Source organism: Boleophthalmus pectinirostris, unplaced genomic scaffold (genome assembly GCF_026225935.1).
Source record: "Boleophthalmus pectinirostris isolate CB_2022bp ecotype Guang Dong unplaced genomic scaffold, ASM2622593v1 HiC_scaffold_4, whole genome shotgun sequence".
NCBI classification, from domain to species: Eukaryota; Metazoa; Chordata; class Actinopteri; order Gobiiformes; family Gobiidae; genus Boleophthalmus; species Boleophthalmus pectinirostris.
Genome location: NW_026571353.1, coordinates 31,405,937 through 31,421,926, shown reverse-complemented (window position 1 = coordinate 31,421,926; position 15,990 = coordinate 31,405,937). Strand labels below are relative to the sequence as shown.

Below are 15,990 nucleotides of genomic sequence, written 5' to 3'. Positions count from 1 at the left end.
CCAAAGCGCTGCACAGAGATCATAAAACAAAAACAACAAAAGGTATAATTACTAAAAATGTACACTAACAATAAAACCAGTATAAAAGCAAATAAAAACAAAAGCATACAATCATAAAGTAGCAATAAATAAGTGAAATAAATAAAAATGAATAAAAGACACGGAGGACCACACAACTCACGCAGTGTTAAAAGCCAGAAAATAAAAGTAAAATAATAATAATAAAAATAAAATAAAAAACACTCCACTGTGGAGGCTGAGATATCCTTGTTTGCCCTGGAATGTTCCACAATATGATGTTAAACCAATGTAAAATGCATTTATTTTTATTCACTTACAACTGTTATTAGTACAAAAAAAAAAAAAAAAAAGAAAAAAAGTAAAAAAAAAAAAAAATAATAATAATAATAATTTAAATTTTAAAAAGTGAAAAAAAGTAAAAAATAAATTAAATAAATACATAATAATAATAATAATAATAATAATAATAATAATACATTTCTTCAAATTCAGGGAGCTTGCCTGTCCACAGATCTGAACTGTATCTTAGCGTGTTAGCATTACCTGCTAGTCTCCATGCAATATATATATTTAATACAATACTGTGGAACATTCTAGGTAAAACAATAACATTAACTCCATGGAGACAACCAGAAAAGTAACACATTAGAAACATGCATTTTGATTTTTTTTTTTTTTTTTTTTTTTTTTTCTTCTTGTTTCATGTTATAGACTTGAGCTTAATCTCCGCACATGATACATCCACGTGTTCTTCGTGAGTGTAATGTGTCCACAGAAATGCTCAGAACAGGCTCGGAGATGGTTTACGGACTTACGGACTGCGCAGGACACTTGTGGGTTTCTTATCTATTCTGTAACAATCTGGAGAAAATTGCCAGTGATTGTGAGCGCGCAGAGAAAGACGGCCTCGTGAAAACACATGATTGCGTGATTGTTCCTGTTCTGTTCACTCAAACATAATACACGTCAAGCTGTAATGCATGTTGGTATTTCTCTGTGGTTCGCCCTCTGTCTAGAAGTTTGACAGTTCAGATCTTGCTGCCTGACACACGCCTTACTTTGCCGAGTGAATGTTGTGGGATTGTTTGACGGTGGTTTGAGAAGCCATTGGAAGGAGAATTGCTTTGAGTCATTCTGCACCCAAGATAATAGATCTATTTTCAAATTTGCAGTCATAAAGCAATAGCAAATATGACTTTTTGTGTTGCATGGTAAAAAAGCATGCCGCATTTTAGAAGCATGATATATAGAGAAATATTGCGATTCCCTCTACTGTTCAAATCTTATCGTATTTTATAAAAATGGCTCCTCGTTATTGCAAAGAAGAAAATGTGCATGATAAATGTTGAGTCTCACATATATTGAACCATAAGTCAATATAGTAATTATAGCGATGCCCTAGTTACAATGGAATGGGAATCTAGACTACCAGTCAAAAGTTTGGGCACACTTTTAATATTTCTTCTTTATTTCCTTCGCTATTTGCGTCGTAGATTCTCACTGAAGGCATCAAAACTATGCATGGACTGTATGGAATGCTGTCAATAAAAAATAAACCCAAAATAACTTAAAACTTGTCTTAAATTTAAAAAAATAGCCACACTTTGCTTTAACCAGGCTGGCGCCATCTAGTGCCTCCACTCAATTTCATTTCTCTCCAGCGACCAGGTCAGGAATTGGAATACACTAGACGGTTCACAAAAAACCCCAGAAGTGCAAGTTCAGTCACCAGCCAATCAGCTAAGAGCCATACATTCTGTGTTGGCAACGATTCCAGTGATCAAAGGGAATATTTGGTGAATTTTATCAAGGGGAAAGATGTTATTGCCCTTCTTCCTACAGGATTTGGGAAAAACTTAATATATCAGTTTGTCACGTTAGCGGCGCATTACATACATCACGACCAAATAGTAGCGATTGGTTAAATAAAAAAGTACCTGCCTACCATTGAGCGAACAAATTCTAGCGCTGTGAGGTCAGATGGTCTCTACGAAGTGAAACCGGCTGATGAATCAGGCTACTTTTGCTTTGTACCCTGATGTGGACTTTTGACATTCCTTGACTGTGACCAGGCACTGCTGTGAAGTGAGAACACTAAATATGAATGCAGGTCGTCCACCAGAAGACTTCATCATGAAGTTCGCCGATAGCTTTTTCAGGCTGACAGAACTGGTACCAGTTCCCTCACCTTATCTCGAACCGGCTGATGCATTCACTCCTAAAATCAGAGCGTTTGGGAACTGAAAAGTTGGTTCCCAATGGAAACCAAGTAAAACTTGTTTTTTCCAAGCGAATCGTAACGATGCAGTAGATGTCCGCAGGTTCATCTGGGTCACACGCGGTAAAATAAACAAACAAAGAAAACAGTGTGTGGGAGTGTGTATTGTGGAGAAATCAAGTGACAGAAAGATTGTTCAGTGGTCAGCAGAGGAGACCAAATATTTGCTATTCGCTCGGTAAGGTTACATCTTTGGATTTAGTGTCGCTGTCGCCTTCTCCACAGCAGATGTTGTAGCAAAGTTCGGTGCAGATAACTAATGATTTGTGTGAGTACAAATACTCGCTGGTGTCAATGATGTGATCTGTGATTGTTATTTTCATTGCTGTAACATTCGCTTTCATATGGCTTTGTTTTTAATTTGGTAGCAAATCCACACCCTCTGTCGATGACGCATCATGGGTTCACTTAAATGATACGAATGCAGGTGATCCACCGGTGAGCACTTTGGTTCCCAGTGTAAATGGTGTGGGAACCAGCACTGGCACTGATCTGACCGGCCTGAAAACAGCTTGAGAGAAGAACAAGAGTTTGCAGCGCTGTCAGAAAAGCAAAGCATGGATACTTTGAGGATTTGAAAATAAAAACAATGATGTCCTTTTATGCAATACAGAAATTAGACAAGGGAAAAAAAAGTACTGAATTTACTTTTTTGAGCTTTTCACTATGTTATATTCTCAGACTGTTGCCCCCCGCGACCCGACCCCGGATAAGCGGAAGAAAATGGACGGATGGATGGACTATGTTATATTGTTATCCCCTTATCAAAAACACATCTGAAGTTGTATTTTGTTTTGTTCACGCTTGGCTCATTAATCTGTGCATCTAAAAAAGTCTAGTTAAAAGTTTGACTGTTGTTGTGTATGTGTGAAATTAAGTTTTTTTTTTCCTTTTCTTTCCCTATTTCGTCAATCATCACAACCATTAATCATTCAGTTTTAGCTAATTTGAATTGCAACCATGTCATTTGTAAAACCACTATTATGTATTCTTTCAAGACCTTTAATAATGTTCTCTTCATTTTGTATGTTCCAGCTCGCTACGTGGGACCCGGTGCACGGTCTGAACGGTACACTCACCGATCGGAAACTGGAGAATAACATGAGAGGAGTGGTGCTTCGAGTCGTGACTGTTCTGGTGAGTAAACGAGCGGAAAACGCCAGTCTGTTTGAGGAGAGAGTTAGTTTGAAAATGGCTACACTTTTCACCAAGCAGAAATAAGTGCTTGTGACTACTTTTGTGTGTGTTGGGGGATCTTGCTTTGTCTAGTCAGTACACTACAGGGCAGAGAGAGCGCTGAGGGGTAAAGTGCTACCGGGAGACAGTCAAATGCTCAGGGAAAGTGAGAGGGGTGAAGCAAAAATATAGTTTTTATCCCTGTCTTTTTGTAGATTTTAAAGATTGAGCTTTATACCTTTATATCTTCCCTACTCTTACTTTATACCTTTATATAAAGAGCTTTATATATGTTGTTCCCTCATTAAAAACATGTCCAAAGAGGTTTTATATGAGTTAATATGTCATGTCCATAGCATTTTCAAAACAATTAAAGATAAAATGGTGATTTAAATATTAGGGTTGTAACAATAACTGAAATATCGTGATATCATATCGTCAAAAGTGTCACAGTAATAACGTGGACCATCACAATGTATCGAATTACAAGTCTCTTTGCATAAATGTATTGTTTTGGTGCAGTAATAACAAAAAAAAAGTGAGCGAACTACATAGACTATGATCCTTTGCTCCATTACAGTGCAGTGAAAAGTAATACAAATAATAATCAGAATCATAATTTTTAAGCATGTTTAAATCTTAATTCTTTGGTTTATGACAGAACAAAAGTGTGGTCAAAAGTCGCATTTTCACGATTTTGTTAGTGTCTACAAAATATCACAATAAATATAATACCGTGGGATGTATATCGTGAAAATACCGTATCGAGAGGTTTCAATATCGTTACATCCCTTCTAAATATGTTATGTGTTAGCTAAGAGTGAATAGTCTGTACAAGTGTAATACCACCTCCTTAATTTTTGAAATTCAGCTGAAAAACATGTTTTCTTAACTGCAAGAACAAAGCAAAATCAAATCAATTCAAATTCAAATCAGAATTAAAATCAAGATCAAATTCAAAATCATATCAGAAATTCAAATCAGACTCAAAATCAATTCAAATTCAAACTGGAATCAAAATCAAGATCAATTAAAAATAATAATAATAATAATAAATAAATAAAATCAGAATTCAAATCAGAATGAAAATCTTTTCAAATTCAAACTAATTCAAATCGGAAACAGAATCAAGATCAATTTCCAAAAATAAAATAAAATCATGCACATTTGAACTCAAACAGGAACAGCCAGCAGCAAGCACACGATCACCTCTCAAACATTTTCACATAAAGTTGTAAAACGTTTCAGAGAATCGGTGCATTGTTGACTTGTTAGTGCTCTTGAACACTGCATATTTTTACACAATCCAACCTTTTTACACAATCCAACCTACTTTACAGGTATATCATAATTCTCTCTTGTTCTCCATTGAAATGAATGGGCCCTTAACCAGAAGTGCCAACCACAACAGAAGCGCAGGTTAGAGGCGGTGAGAGGTAAAAATAAAAAGAAGGTGTTTCAGGTCAGTCACGGTCAGCGTTTTTGAGCAGAAAAGAGGAAATAAGCATCAGAAATATATGTTCTATGAGGCGACAACTTTAAAGGACACATATTATGCCTTCTTGAAGTTTTAATTCCTTTTCTTAAAACAAATTTCAACTAAATCTAATCATTTGGACAATATACTTTATAATTTATACCTCTGTTTCCATTAAGGCATTTAGATGATGGAGCTCCCTCTGCTGCTGGCAACTGGAACTGACATTCAAAAAGTAAACAAATCTTATCCCTCATGAATATTATAATAATAGAGTCATGCATTTTTTTGTGAACACAATTTGACCACAGAGTTCAGTGATGGTTTATGGGCTTTGAAACTGCACAGGAGAAGTTTGGAATTTTACCTATGACATCACAATCCAGGCAAAATGCAAAGGGAAGATGAGTTTGTGTTAATGGATTCATAAACCAAGCATGAACAAAACAAAATACAACTCCAGCTATGTTTTTGATAAGGGAACAGCAATATAACATGGCGAAAAGCTCAAAAAAGCCTTTAAAGTTTATGATTATGTGTATTTTAATATGAGTAACATCACTATACAGTCGGTTACTGAGACCTGATCCTGATGATGTGCTGTGATTGCATTGTGTTGTGAGCTCTGTTGATGGCTGGACTTGTTGCTGTCGATATAACACTGGCAGAGAAAGGCCAGGGTCCCGCGGAGGGCCAATGACACCCCACAGCTGACATTTAAGACAATTCATTAAAGCGAGCTGCATTTCCACAACAACGGTGCAAAACATCCACATGATCCATACTTTCTCCAGGCACCAGACCTGATCCCATTGTGTGTCTCTGGCATTATTAGGTATTAGTTTCACAGGATGTTTTTTTTTTTTTTTTTTTACAGTATTGTGCTGGGGATTTCATTGTGATCATATTTCAAAAAGATAAAGAATAGAGACTTCATGCTGGTAACGTCGAAACAGGGTCAGTGGTTTTGGTTGTTTGGGTTTTTTTAGGCTGCTGGATTTTAAACTTTTTAGGACGCTTCAAATATTGCAATGTTCTGATCCACTAAAGGTGCATTGTGTAACGTTTCTGGTGGTGTCCATCAAATGATTTTCCCCGTGGAGATGTTACTGCTTTGTCTGGAATGCTCCACAGTATGGCATTAAACAGCTCTACTTCACATTTATTCGATTACAGGTGGGTTTATAGCTCAAAATGTTTAGAAAAACATCCATTCTGACTGTGAGTGGGCTCGCCTCTCCACAAATCTGACATCTAACTTGGTCTCCATGGAGATAGAAAGGTTTAATGCCATACTGTGAAACAGTCCAGACAAAGCAATAAGCATTTGATGGAGCCTCAACCAGAGAAGTTACACAATGTACCTTTAAGATAACAGTGCACTAGGGGTGTAATGATATCCAAGTCTCACGATACAATATCGTCACCAAATGAACGTCACAGTACGATATCTATTGCGACATCATGGGAAAGCTGACGATATCGTGGGGAGGCTTGCGATTAGGGATGTAACAATATCCAAATTAGGGCTGGTTATCATTAAGGAGTTGCCGATACGATACATACCTCGATACACAGGCCATGATACGATACATATCTCGATACAGTGCACTTTCGATTCGATATGATATATTTCAAATCGATTTGATACGGTTCAATAAAAAATAAAGGCTAAATCGTGACTCTGATACTAAAAGTCATTGTTAAACCACTTCTTGTGCAACGTTCATATGAAACACAAACATTTTAATCCTCAAAACAGTAAAAATGTCAAATGTGTCGCATAAATGAGTTTCCTTTCACTCCACAAGCAACAAAAATGTAGCTCTGTAACAAAATAATTTAGTAAAACACACCTAAAAATACTCTTGGTGACATATCGATACAGTAGCCCATGATATCGATACTGTATCTTCACATTAAACGATACGATATATCGATATTCCGATATTTTTGCACACCCCTAATCCAAATCTCTCGGTACAATATTTTCACACTATACACCTCACGGTACGATATTTATGGTGATATTTTGTGGAGGCGAACAAAACGGTTAATATGCTACTTTTTCCTCTGAAAATGCCTTGACAAGACTTAATCCAAAGAACTAAGACTTAAAAGTGCTTAGAACTGTTATTTCTTCATGTCGTCTATACTGTTACACCCCTATAATGCACTAAGTAATTTTTCTGTACGCTTGTCTTCATGGAGATGTTATTGGTAACCCTGGGATGTTACACAGTATGGCATTAAAGTAACTGTATGTAGCCTGCACGCAGATTTCCTCCTGAAAACGCTCGACTAAATGTGGAATAAAAAGTGAACAGGCGATGCCATAAAGCTGAGATTTTATAGTTCATTACTGATTTTTCTATTTCATTTTGACTTGTCCATTACATTTATATAATTATGTCTCTTGCTGTATTTTTTTGCTACTTGTTTTTCTATTTTTTACACTTTGTTATTATATTCTGTTGTGATGAGTGAGCTACTGTGTCCAAATAATTTCCCGTATGGATCAATAAGTCTCAGTAAAAATGGTCAAATCAAATAAAGCTCTTACTGGAACTAATTCTAATGCTGATTTGGGTTGCCAGCTTCAATGCCAAAATCAGTGCCAAAAAAAAGTTGGTTTAAACCTCAAAGAACTCTCTCTGATCTGAACAGTCACCACCTAAAGCCCAGAACCTGTAGTGAAGTATGACTCAGTGCCTCCGCTGACACAGTATATACTGTCCATAAACTGAGAGTGAGAAAAACGTGTATGTGTCCACTATCGGCAGTTCAAGGCTCTGGCAACCCAGGGTCAGATGTGATTACAGCGCCTTTTTACACTGTGAGAGGCTACATACAGTTCTGATCTATGTTAAAATGTTGTTTACAAAAAAAAAGCATACCTGCATTTGTGTTTTGTTTCTTTCACACATGTTTAACTAGTGCTGTCATGCGATTAAAAAAATTGAGAGATTAATTAATTATGATCTGTAATTAATTAATCTAATTAATCTCATTTTAATCTCACCTAAAAATTGCTGAGAAAAGCCTTCAATTTGAGGTATTTTCATTTAAATTCATTATTACATTATTGTGGCAGATCAAAAGACTGATATAGAACAAAAAAAGTGACTTTATAAAGTCATTTATTGTTTAACAAATCTCTCCAAATTGGCTGTTGAGCCCAAGTCTCCATGAATAAGAAACTGTTTGCTGTAAAGTAAAGACGAGGAAATCTGAACATAATAACTTTTGTCTACTTAAAGACAATAAAAAGTCCAGTCTTTCCTTAACCATATTAAAAATATTATTGATAGAGAAATGCTTTATATATGAGATCACTGGTTTTAGTCCTTGTTTTAGTCCTGGTTTAGACCTGGTTTAGTCCTACCTGGTTTAGTCCTGGTTTAGTCCTGGTTTAGTCCTGGTTTAGTCCTGGTTTAGTCCTGGATTAGTCCTGGTTTTAGTCTTGGTGTTAGTTTTGGTTTAGAGGCGCACAGGAGGAAGCGCGTTTACGCCGCGTACGCGAGAAAACACGATCCACACGCGGCTCACGGGAGCACGTCGGTGTCCGCGCAGTAACTACGGAAGGAAACGTGGTCCACGCGTTCTCAGGTTAATGACGATGATGAAGGTGTGTGTTTGTTTGTGTGTGTGTTTGTGTTTGTGTGTGTGTGTGTGTGTGTGTGTGTTGTGTGTGTGTGTGTGTGTGTGTCTGTGTGTGTATGTGTGTGTTGTGTGTGTGTGTGTGTGTGTGTGTGTGTGTGTGTCATGTGTTGTGGCAGGTCACTATAGGACAGTAGTGCAGACATCATGAGTCTATGCAGGTTGTTTTCAGGCGATATTATATTTGTTATTTTCTTTTATATTTCACGTCGGGAGAAGAATTTCCAAGACACGAATGTGTTTTTACCTGTGCACTGCTGCCTCTGTTCTACTGGCTCTTCCACCTCGTCCATTGTGCCTGACGCCGCCAACGTTAACATGACGTTTACATCGCTCTTACTGCGCGCGTTTTGTGTGGGTTTCCGGCAATGAGTGGAATTACCGAAATAAAAAAAATGTATAAATGTGTTTTTTGTGTGTGTGTGTTGTTGTTCCCAACAACACATAAAAACAGGTTTTATAATAAAGCAACTCGCATACAGAAACACTAAAGTTAGAGATTAAAAATGAGATTAACGCGATTAAAAAACATAACGCGCTAAATATGACTGTAATTAATTAATCGCAATTAACGCGATAATTTGACACCCCTATGTTTAACACACAAACCCTGCATATTTAGTTTAGGTGAGTTCTTCTCTCAAACTGACAACACTGTTCCACCTGTGATGTCACATTGTAATACAGGAAGTGCTCCACTGTGTTTTTAAATTTCATACACCTTCACCAGAATCATTTAGATGATGCTTTCAAATCAGGAATTTCCAATCTCTACTGGACTAAAAGCTGAAAGTACAGCAGCCGTTAAATTAAATGCTACTTCATGACTTCACAAGGTGGAACAGAGCATTTTGAGCTTTGAGACAGACTAGACAGACTAATAATGCAGGATTACTCAAACATGTGTGAATGAACCAAAACACAACTCCTGGTATGTTTTCGGTGAGATAACAGCATTATAACATACAGGGTAGTTCTAAATTACGCAAATGTATTTAGCATCTATTGTTTGTTTTATATTGATACAGACAGGTGCTGTAAGAGCCAGAGTACAGCTAAACACTGGACATTGGAGTTAGCCTGGAGTTAATTCAAAATAATTTTATTCAAAATGTACAAATATACAAAGTATGGAGGCAGAAGAAAATGGGAAAAGTTCTTCTCCAGAGTAACTTTAAGAGTCAGTTCATGTCATTTGAAGCACAATGTATTAAATAATCAACTCTTACTTTCAAAGGATAAATTCAAGATTTTCTTTTCATTGTCTTAGAATACAACAAAATTACATTTAGAGACGTTTAGAGCATCAAAGGTACAAAGGACCACCAACAAATACAAATATAAACAAATATATAATCATACACAGGGTTCCCACGGTCATGGAAATTCTGGAAAAGTCATGGAAGTTAAAAATGTAATTTCCCAGGCTTAGAAATGTCATGGAATTTTGTAAATTCAGTGAAAGTTTTGGAAAAGTGATGGAGTTTTAGAATCTCTCTCACACAACTACAGTGTTCTGTTAATGAGAACTTAGGTTTTTGTTTAAAAGAGATGACAATAAATGCACTGACAGTATTTTGAATGTTAAAAAAACTATAAAACCAAACCATAAGGTGAGTGGAAAGAGTTTAAGTTTCATATTTAGTGTTACGACCCAGCTCGTTTGGGGTAAGGGAAGTAACAAAAATAAAACCAAGATGTAAAATGGAATAAATTAAGTAATGTTTAATTAACAGGAATGTAAAGGTAAATTAACAAAAGACTAAAAATATACAGAAAGCAACCTAAACTAAGAAACAGAACAACAGAATAAACAGAGTTTTGTGCCATAAAAGGGGTCACGCAGGCTTACACAAAAAACGAGTGGTAAAACTTAGGGACACACACTAAACTAAAACACAAGTTCCCCAAATTAAACCACATAAACCCACAAACAGAATCGAGTGACCAAATCAAAAAAGGCACAAAGCAGAACTAAACTAAACTACACAAACACGAAACCAAAATGACATACTGGCCACCAAGGCCAGCAGCCCCGAACAGGTGCTGGCAATCTCCTTAAATAGGGGGAGGTGGCTGCAGGTGAGGTGGGCGTCGACCTGCCCCACCAATCACAGACCAGGGCTCGGAATCAAGAGAACTCTGCAGAAATATTAGACCGTAACATTTAGCCCTAAAAGTCTGAAGTCTGAAAGTCATAGAAAAGTTTTGAAATTTTGTCGGTGAAAAGAGTGGGAACCCTGAACATAATTTAAAGCTCACAAGAATCCATTTCGTGCAATATAGACCCTTTAAACTGCAAATTACCATTAACTGAACTGACCTGAACAACAGAACATTAGCTCTCCTCTTCACTGTACTTCAACCGACTCTTCTGTCCCCTCCGTCTCGCGCTCATATCCTTCACCCCTCTTTTTCCTCTGCTCTTTAATAAATCCGTATTGATGAGCGAAATGTTTTAGACCAATATGTCGTGTAGATTTACGAGCTCGCCCCGTGCAGCGTTATTGACCGGATAGTGGCTGCGTATTAAGCACACATCAGGACACGCTCGCGCCTAACGGACCACGCGCCGCATTAGCTTTAGCGTTTTCTAATCTGTGCTAGCTCCAGCCGCTCAATAAGCCATTAGGCAGCGGCTGGACATGCATGCCAAGTCGCTCCCTAACCAGAAGCATCCATCAATCAAACTCGGAACCCCCGCCCGGACCCGCCATCACCCAGGAGAGACGCCCGCTGCCCCTTCGAAGTTCCGAGTGTTGAAAAGACGTTAAAGGGCTCAAATTACGCTATTTTATGATCTATGTTATAATGTTTCCTCATCACAAACAGACCTGGAGTTGTGTTTTTTGTTTCATTCGCACTTGTTTAACACACAAAGCCTGCGTATTTAGGCTCTGTACACCTTCACCGGAAGCATTTGGATGATTTCAGACCTGGAATTGGCGATCTCAGCTGAACTAAAATTAAAAGGTAGCAGTTAACTTGAAAACTACCATTTCATGACATCACAAGGTAGAGCAGAACATATTGAGTGTTGGAGATGTTTATTTATTTATTTATTGCTCATGCTATTATTTCGTAGCCAGACTGATGCCACCTAGTGCCTCCGCTTGATTTCAATTCTCTCCAGCGTCTACGTCAAAAATCAGAATACACTAGATGGTTTGCAAGAACTCCGGAAGTTGTAGACCGCGCACCGGCCAATCAACGAAGAGCTGTGAAGCCATGACGTCAAACTCAAATGCCTGTCTGGGTCCCTTTTGTGGTACAGCACAACAGTAAACAAAACGGTCGAGATGGATGTAGACGAAGCCATACATTCAGTGTTGGCAACGATTGACGGAGATCGAGGATTTAACGCCAGAACAAAGAGAATGTTTGGTGAATTTTGGAGGATATGGCGCATTACATGTCATGACCAAATAGCAATGATTGGTTAAATTAAAAAAAGTACCCGCCTACCATCGAGCGAACGAATCCTAATGCTGCGAAGTCCGCCGGTTTCCACGAAGTGAAACTGGCTGATGACTCAGGCGAATTATTTGGTTGGCATCAATTTTAAGAGAACAACAACAACAAAATCTGACAATTAATATAAATACATATTTCTACATTATTTGCCTTGTCTTTTCTGCATGAACAAAAGGAACAGGAGGAAGGTCAATCTTATACACCCTGCTCCTTTCACAGATCAAAAAATTAAACATTTCTTTAATAATCAATCCCCACCCCAAAAACCAAACCAAGTCACCGATCAATGAGCCATATGCATTTTACAATATCTCTCTTGCGCTTTCATTAACTTTAAACATTTTCCTCAGTCACATTGTTCATCATTAGTTTATGCTTCTTGAATTTAGTGCAACTTTTAAAATAATTTTTAACAAGTTACACATCTTGACTTCATACACAGAAAGGCATTTCTCTTTTAATGTTGTCCTTGAGAATACAGTTAGGAAAAATATTGTCTTCTATGGTCACAGATGTAGACATAATGATAATAATAAAGGGTTACTCGAACGTGTGAACGAAACAAAACACAACTCCAGGTATGTTTTTCGATGATTCAGCAACATTCTAACATGACTTAAAGCTCACAAGAGTAAATTTTTCATAATATAGGATCTTTAAACTGCAAATGATGTATTTTCAGTGTTTTCTTTTTATCATAGTTTTACATCAGTTAAGTGGAAGTTTGTGTTAGAGCCCGACCGATATGGATTTTGTTGTGACCGATATGAAACCGATATAATGGGAGTTGGAGCTGCCGATAGCCGATATAATCACCGATATATTTAGTGATGTAAAAATTCACTGTAAATCTTGAATTGATTAAAAAACTTAGGTTTGGCTCTAGTGGATTCTAAATTGGGTTTATTTAGGCAACATTTATTGTTATTTTGACTCTTTACATCATATTTACATACAGTAGATTGGCCTAATGGCATTTTTGCATCACATTCTAGCTACTGTTACTGTCACTGCTAGTGATGGGTATTCCAGTTTTTTTTTTTTTGGAGAACCGGCCTCGGCTCACTAAAGCAACTGGCTCTTTCGGCTCCCAAGCGACTCTTGAGATGGTTTTGTTGCAAGCAGGACTAAACCAGAACTGAACCAGGACTGAGTGTCGGGACTCGGTTTCTATCTTTCTCCTTCACTCAAGCCCAAGATTAGTCCTGGTTTATTCATTTTATGCTGAACTGCAGCCAAATATGCACTTTTTTTTATCCTGTGCACACGCAGATTTCTGAAAGTTTCGTTTTCAGCCGCTGCTGCTGTCAAACTACGGGTCTACATGCAGCATGAAGAGAAAAAGTGAGAAAAAGAGAAAACACGGCTCCCAATAAGAAGCAGGCTCCTGTTGTTCACTTCAAAGAGTCGGCACTAAGAGCCGCTTCGATCGCGACCGCCGACCCATAACTCCTAGCTAGTAAACAAACTATCGCTATTAGCCTTTAGCCGTAAAAACGTGCGCACCGCGGTAATTAATTATATGCATAAATGTGGATCATTCACACGTCTATTCACAGCTCATTTACATATCAATGCTGGTCCAGTAACAAATATACGGCCAATACAGTCACTTTACAATAGACCAATAGAAAACAGCCTGTTTATGTGTGGGAGCTACAGCAGCTAATCGCTAACAAAACCTAAACTAGCTTCAAAGTCGATGTATTTCCAACACTCACCGCTCACACAGGCTCCTCCTCACATCACAAGTCTGCACTAATAAATGTCCTTTTAATCCAGACTCAAACCGATTGTCCGAAAAAGAAAATAATCTCAGTGTTGCGCACGGCTGCGGGTGTAAACAAACACACGCGAGTGAAGTGACGTCACTCTGTGGTGTGTTCAGGGACAGTACGGACACACACACAGACAAATTACACCGCAGATAAATACTGATGCGGAGCCACATATGAGGACATTTATCTGTCTGTAAATTGGATTAAATGAACATAATGTAGAGAGTCTAAGCTTTATAACGAGGTATAACATGCCCACGTGAAATATCGGCCCATATCAGCAAGCATATCGGCCGATAGCCGATATGTCTCCAGGTGCCCATATTGGCCGATAATATCGGCCAGCCGATATATCGGTCGGGCTCTAGTATGTGTGGGAAAAAAAGTTTAAAAGAAAAGTAAAAAAAAATACATATAAGAAGTAGCTGTGAGTTCTAAAATGGAAAACATCCAAAATGCAGAAACCATTTATATATAAGGAACACATTTTTCCGATGGTTTAAACCTTCATTTAACAAAATAACAAGTGTCGCCATTATGTGTCTGTGTGTTTTTATTTGTCTATTCACAACGATTGCATAATTTAGACAAGTTTTGGCCCTCGTTAACATTATGGTTGCTAGGTAACAGTTATGGAATCACCTCTCATCATATTATATCATAGTCATATCTGCTGCTCGTGTCCAGCCGGGAAGTCAAATTACACATTTCATGAAAATTGACAAATTAGGGGAAACTCGGCGAGATTTTTAGTACCAATTATATTTGATCTTTTAGTGAAATGAAATGAGAGGTCTAGCCTGTCAAATGCACTTTAAATAAGGTTTCTGGATCCAATATTTTGCAAAGCTGACTGTAAGGCTGCGTCCGAATGTCCACCCAAGTCCCTGACCCTTCATTCACTGCACAGGCATATCTTTAGCAAACTATATAGTACACTCACTCACTTAATTCTGGTCACGTGACTCTGGCGTCTGGGAAAGAAATCCTCTAAACTAAACTTGATTTCTGTCATACTTAATGTTCAAATGCGACTGGCACACAAGTACACTGCACATTTCTCTGATCTGGCCAAGATTTTTGAACTTATATCAGGTTATTCATCTTGTTCTCAGATTTATTATCTACGTACTAGTTCTTAGACTGCTTAATTCTAGTCTAGTGATAGTTTATTTTAAGAATTGTCAAGTGAAATTATGTTGCCGCATGAATAGATAATACTTCTTTGAGGACAGTGAGGTACAGATCTGAGCCAGAGAAAAGAATTGTTTTGAGAGGGGAGTTAAAGAAACCATTTTTGTTAGGAAAGAGCGTCCTTCCTTGAGTAGAAATGGAGGCCTCAGACACAATTTACAACTCCATCCTCAAGCCTAAATCGAAACAAAGAAGGCCCGGAGGTGTGAAAGCTCCATTACTTATTGATGAATTGGACAAATAATGGCATCAGTATACATTGCACTGTATTTTATTGGCATGTGCGCCATTTATGACATCGACCTGTCCAGGGACTGAAGGTGGAAATTAGCAATTTTGTTATAACCTCGCACAAGCATATGAGTTCTTTGTGTAGCTCGATGTTTTTAGGTCCATTGTCCCTGATAAATGAACAAATAAACTAAACTACAGGCCTGAATGTGTCTGAGTTAGTTAGCTCCTCCCTTCAGGCAGATATCAGGAAGTGTCCATCAGCATTTTGACCGGCACCTTGGATGAGCTGTGAAGCGTATTTGACCAAATGAACTTTTATCCGGTTGACATATTGAAATTCTTCTTTTGCCAAACATTTCATTTTTGCGTAAAGGTGCATTGTGTAAGTTTTTTGGCAGAGGGTCCTTCAAATGCTTTTCTCCATGGAGACATAGTTCCTTTGTCTGGAATGTTTCACAGTGTGGCATTAAACCTTTCGATCTTCATGGAGACCAAACCAGACCAAGTTACAGGTCAGATCTGTGGAGAGGTGCCCCAACTCACAGTCAGAACGCTGTTTTTCAAGGCATTTCTGAGCTATAAACCCACCAGTAATTGAATAAATGTAAAGTAGAGCTGTTTAATGTCACACTGTGGAACATTCCAGACAAACAACGATATATCCATAGAAACAAGCAACAGCGACAGACCCCCAACCA

General features: G+C 37.8%; 1 protein-coding gene across 1 annotated transcript in view; it reads left to right on the top strand.

Moving 5' to 3' along the window:
* Window positions 1-15,990, top strand: part of grid2 (glutamate receptor, ionotropic, delta 2) — a 1,594,008-nt gene that overhangs the window by 1,110,035 nt on the left and 467,983 nt on the right. Inside the window, exon 9 of the mRNA XM_055161426.1 lies at window positions 3,335-3,436. Coding sequence (XP_055017401.1) covers window positions 3,335-3,436 — 102 coding nt within the window. The remainder of the gene's footprint in view (window positions 1-3,334; window positions 3,437-15,990) is intronic.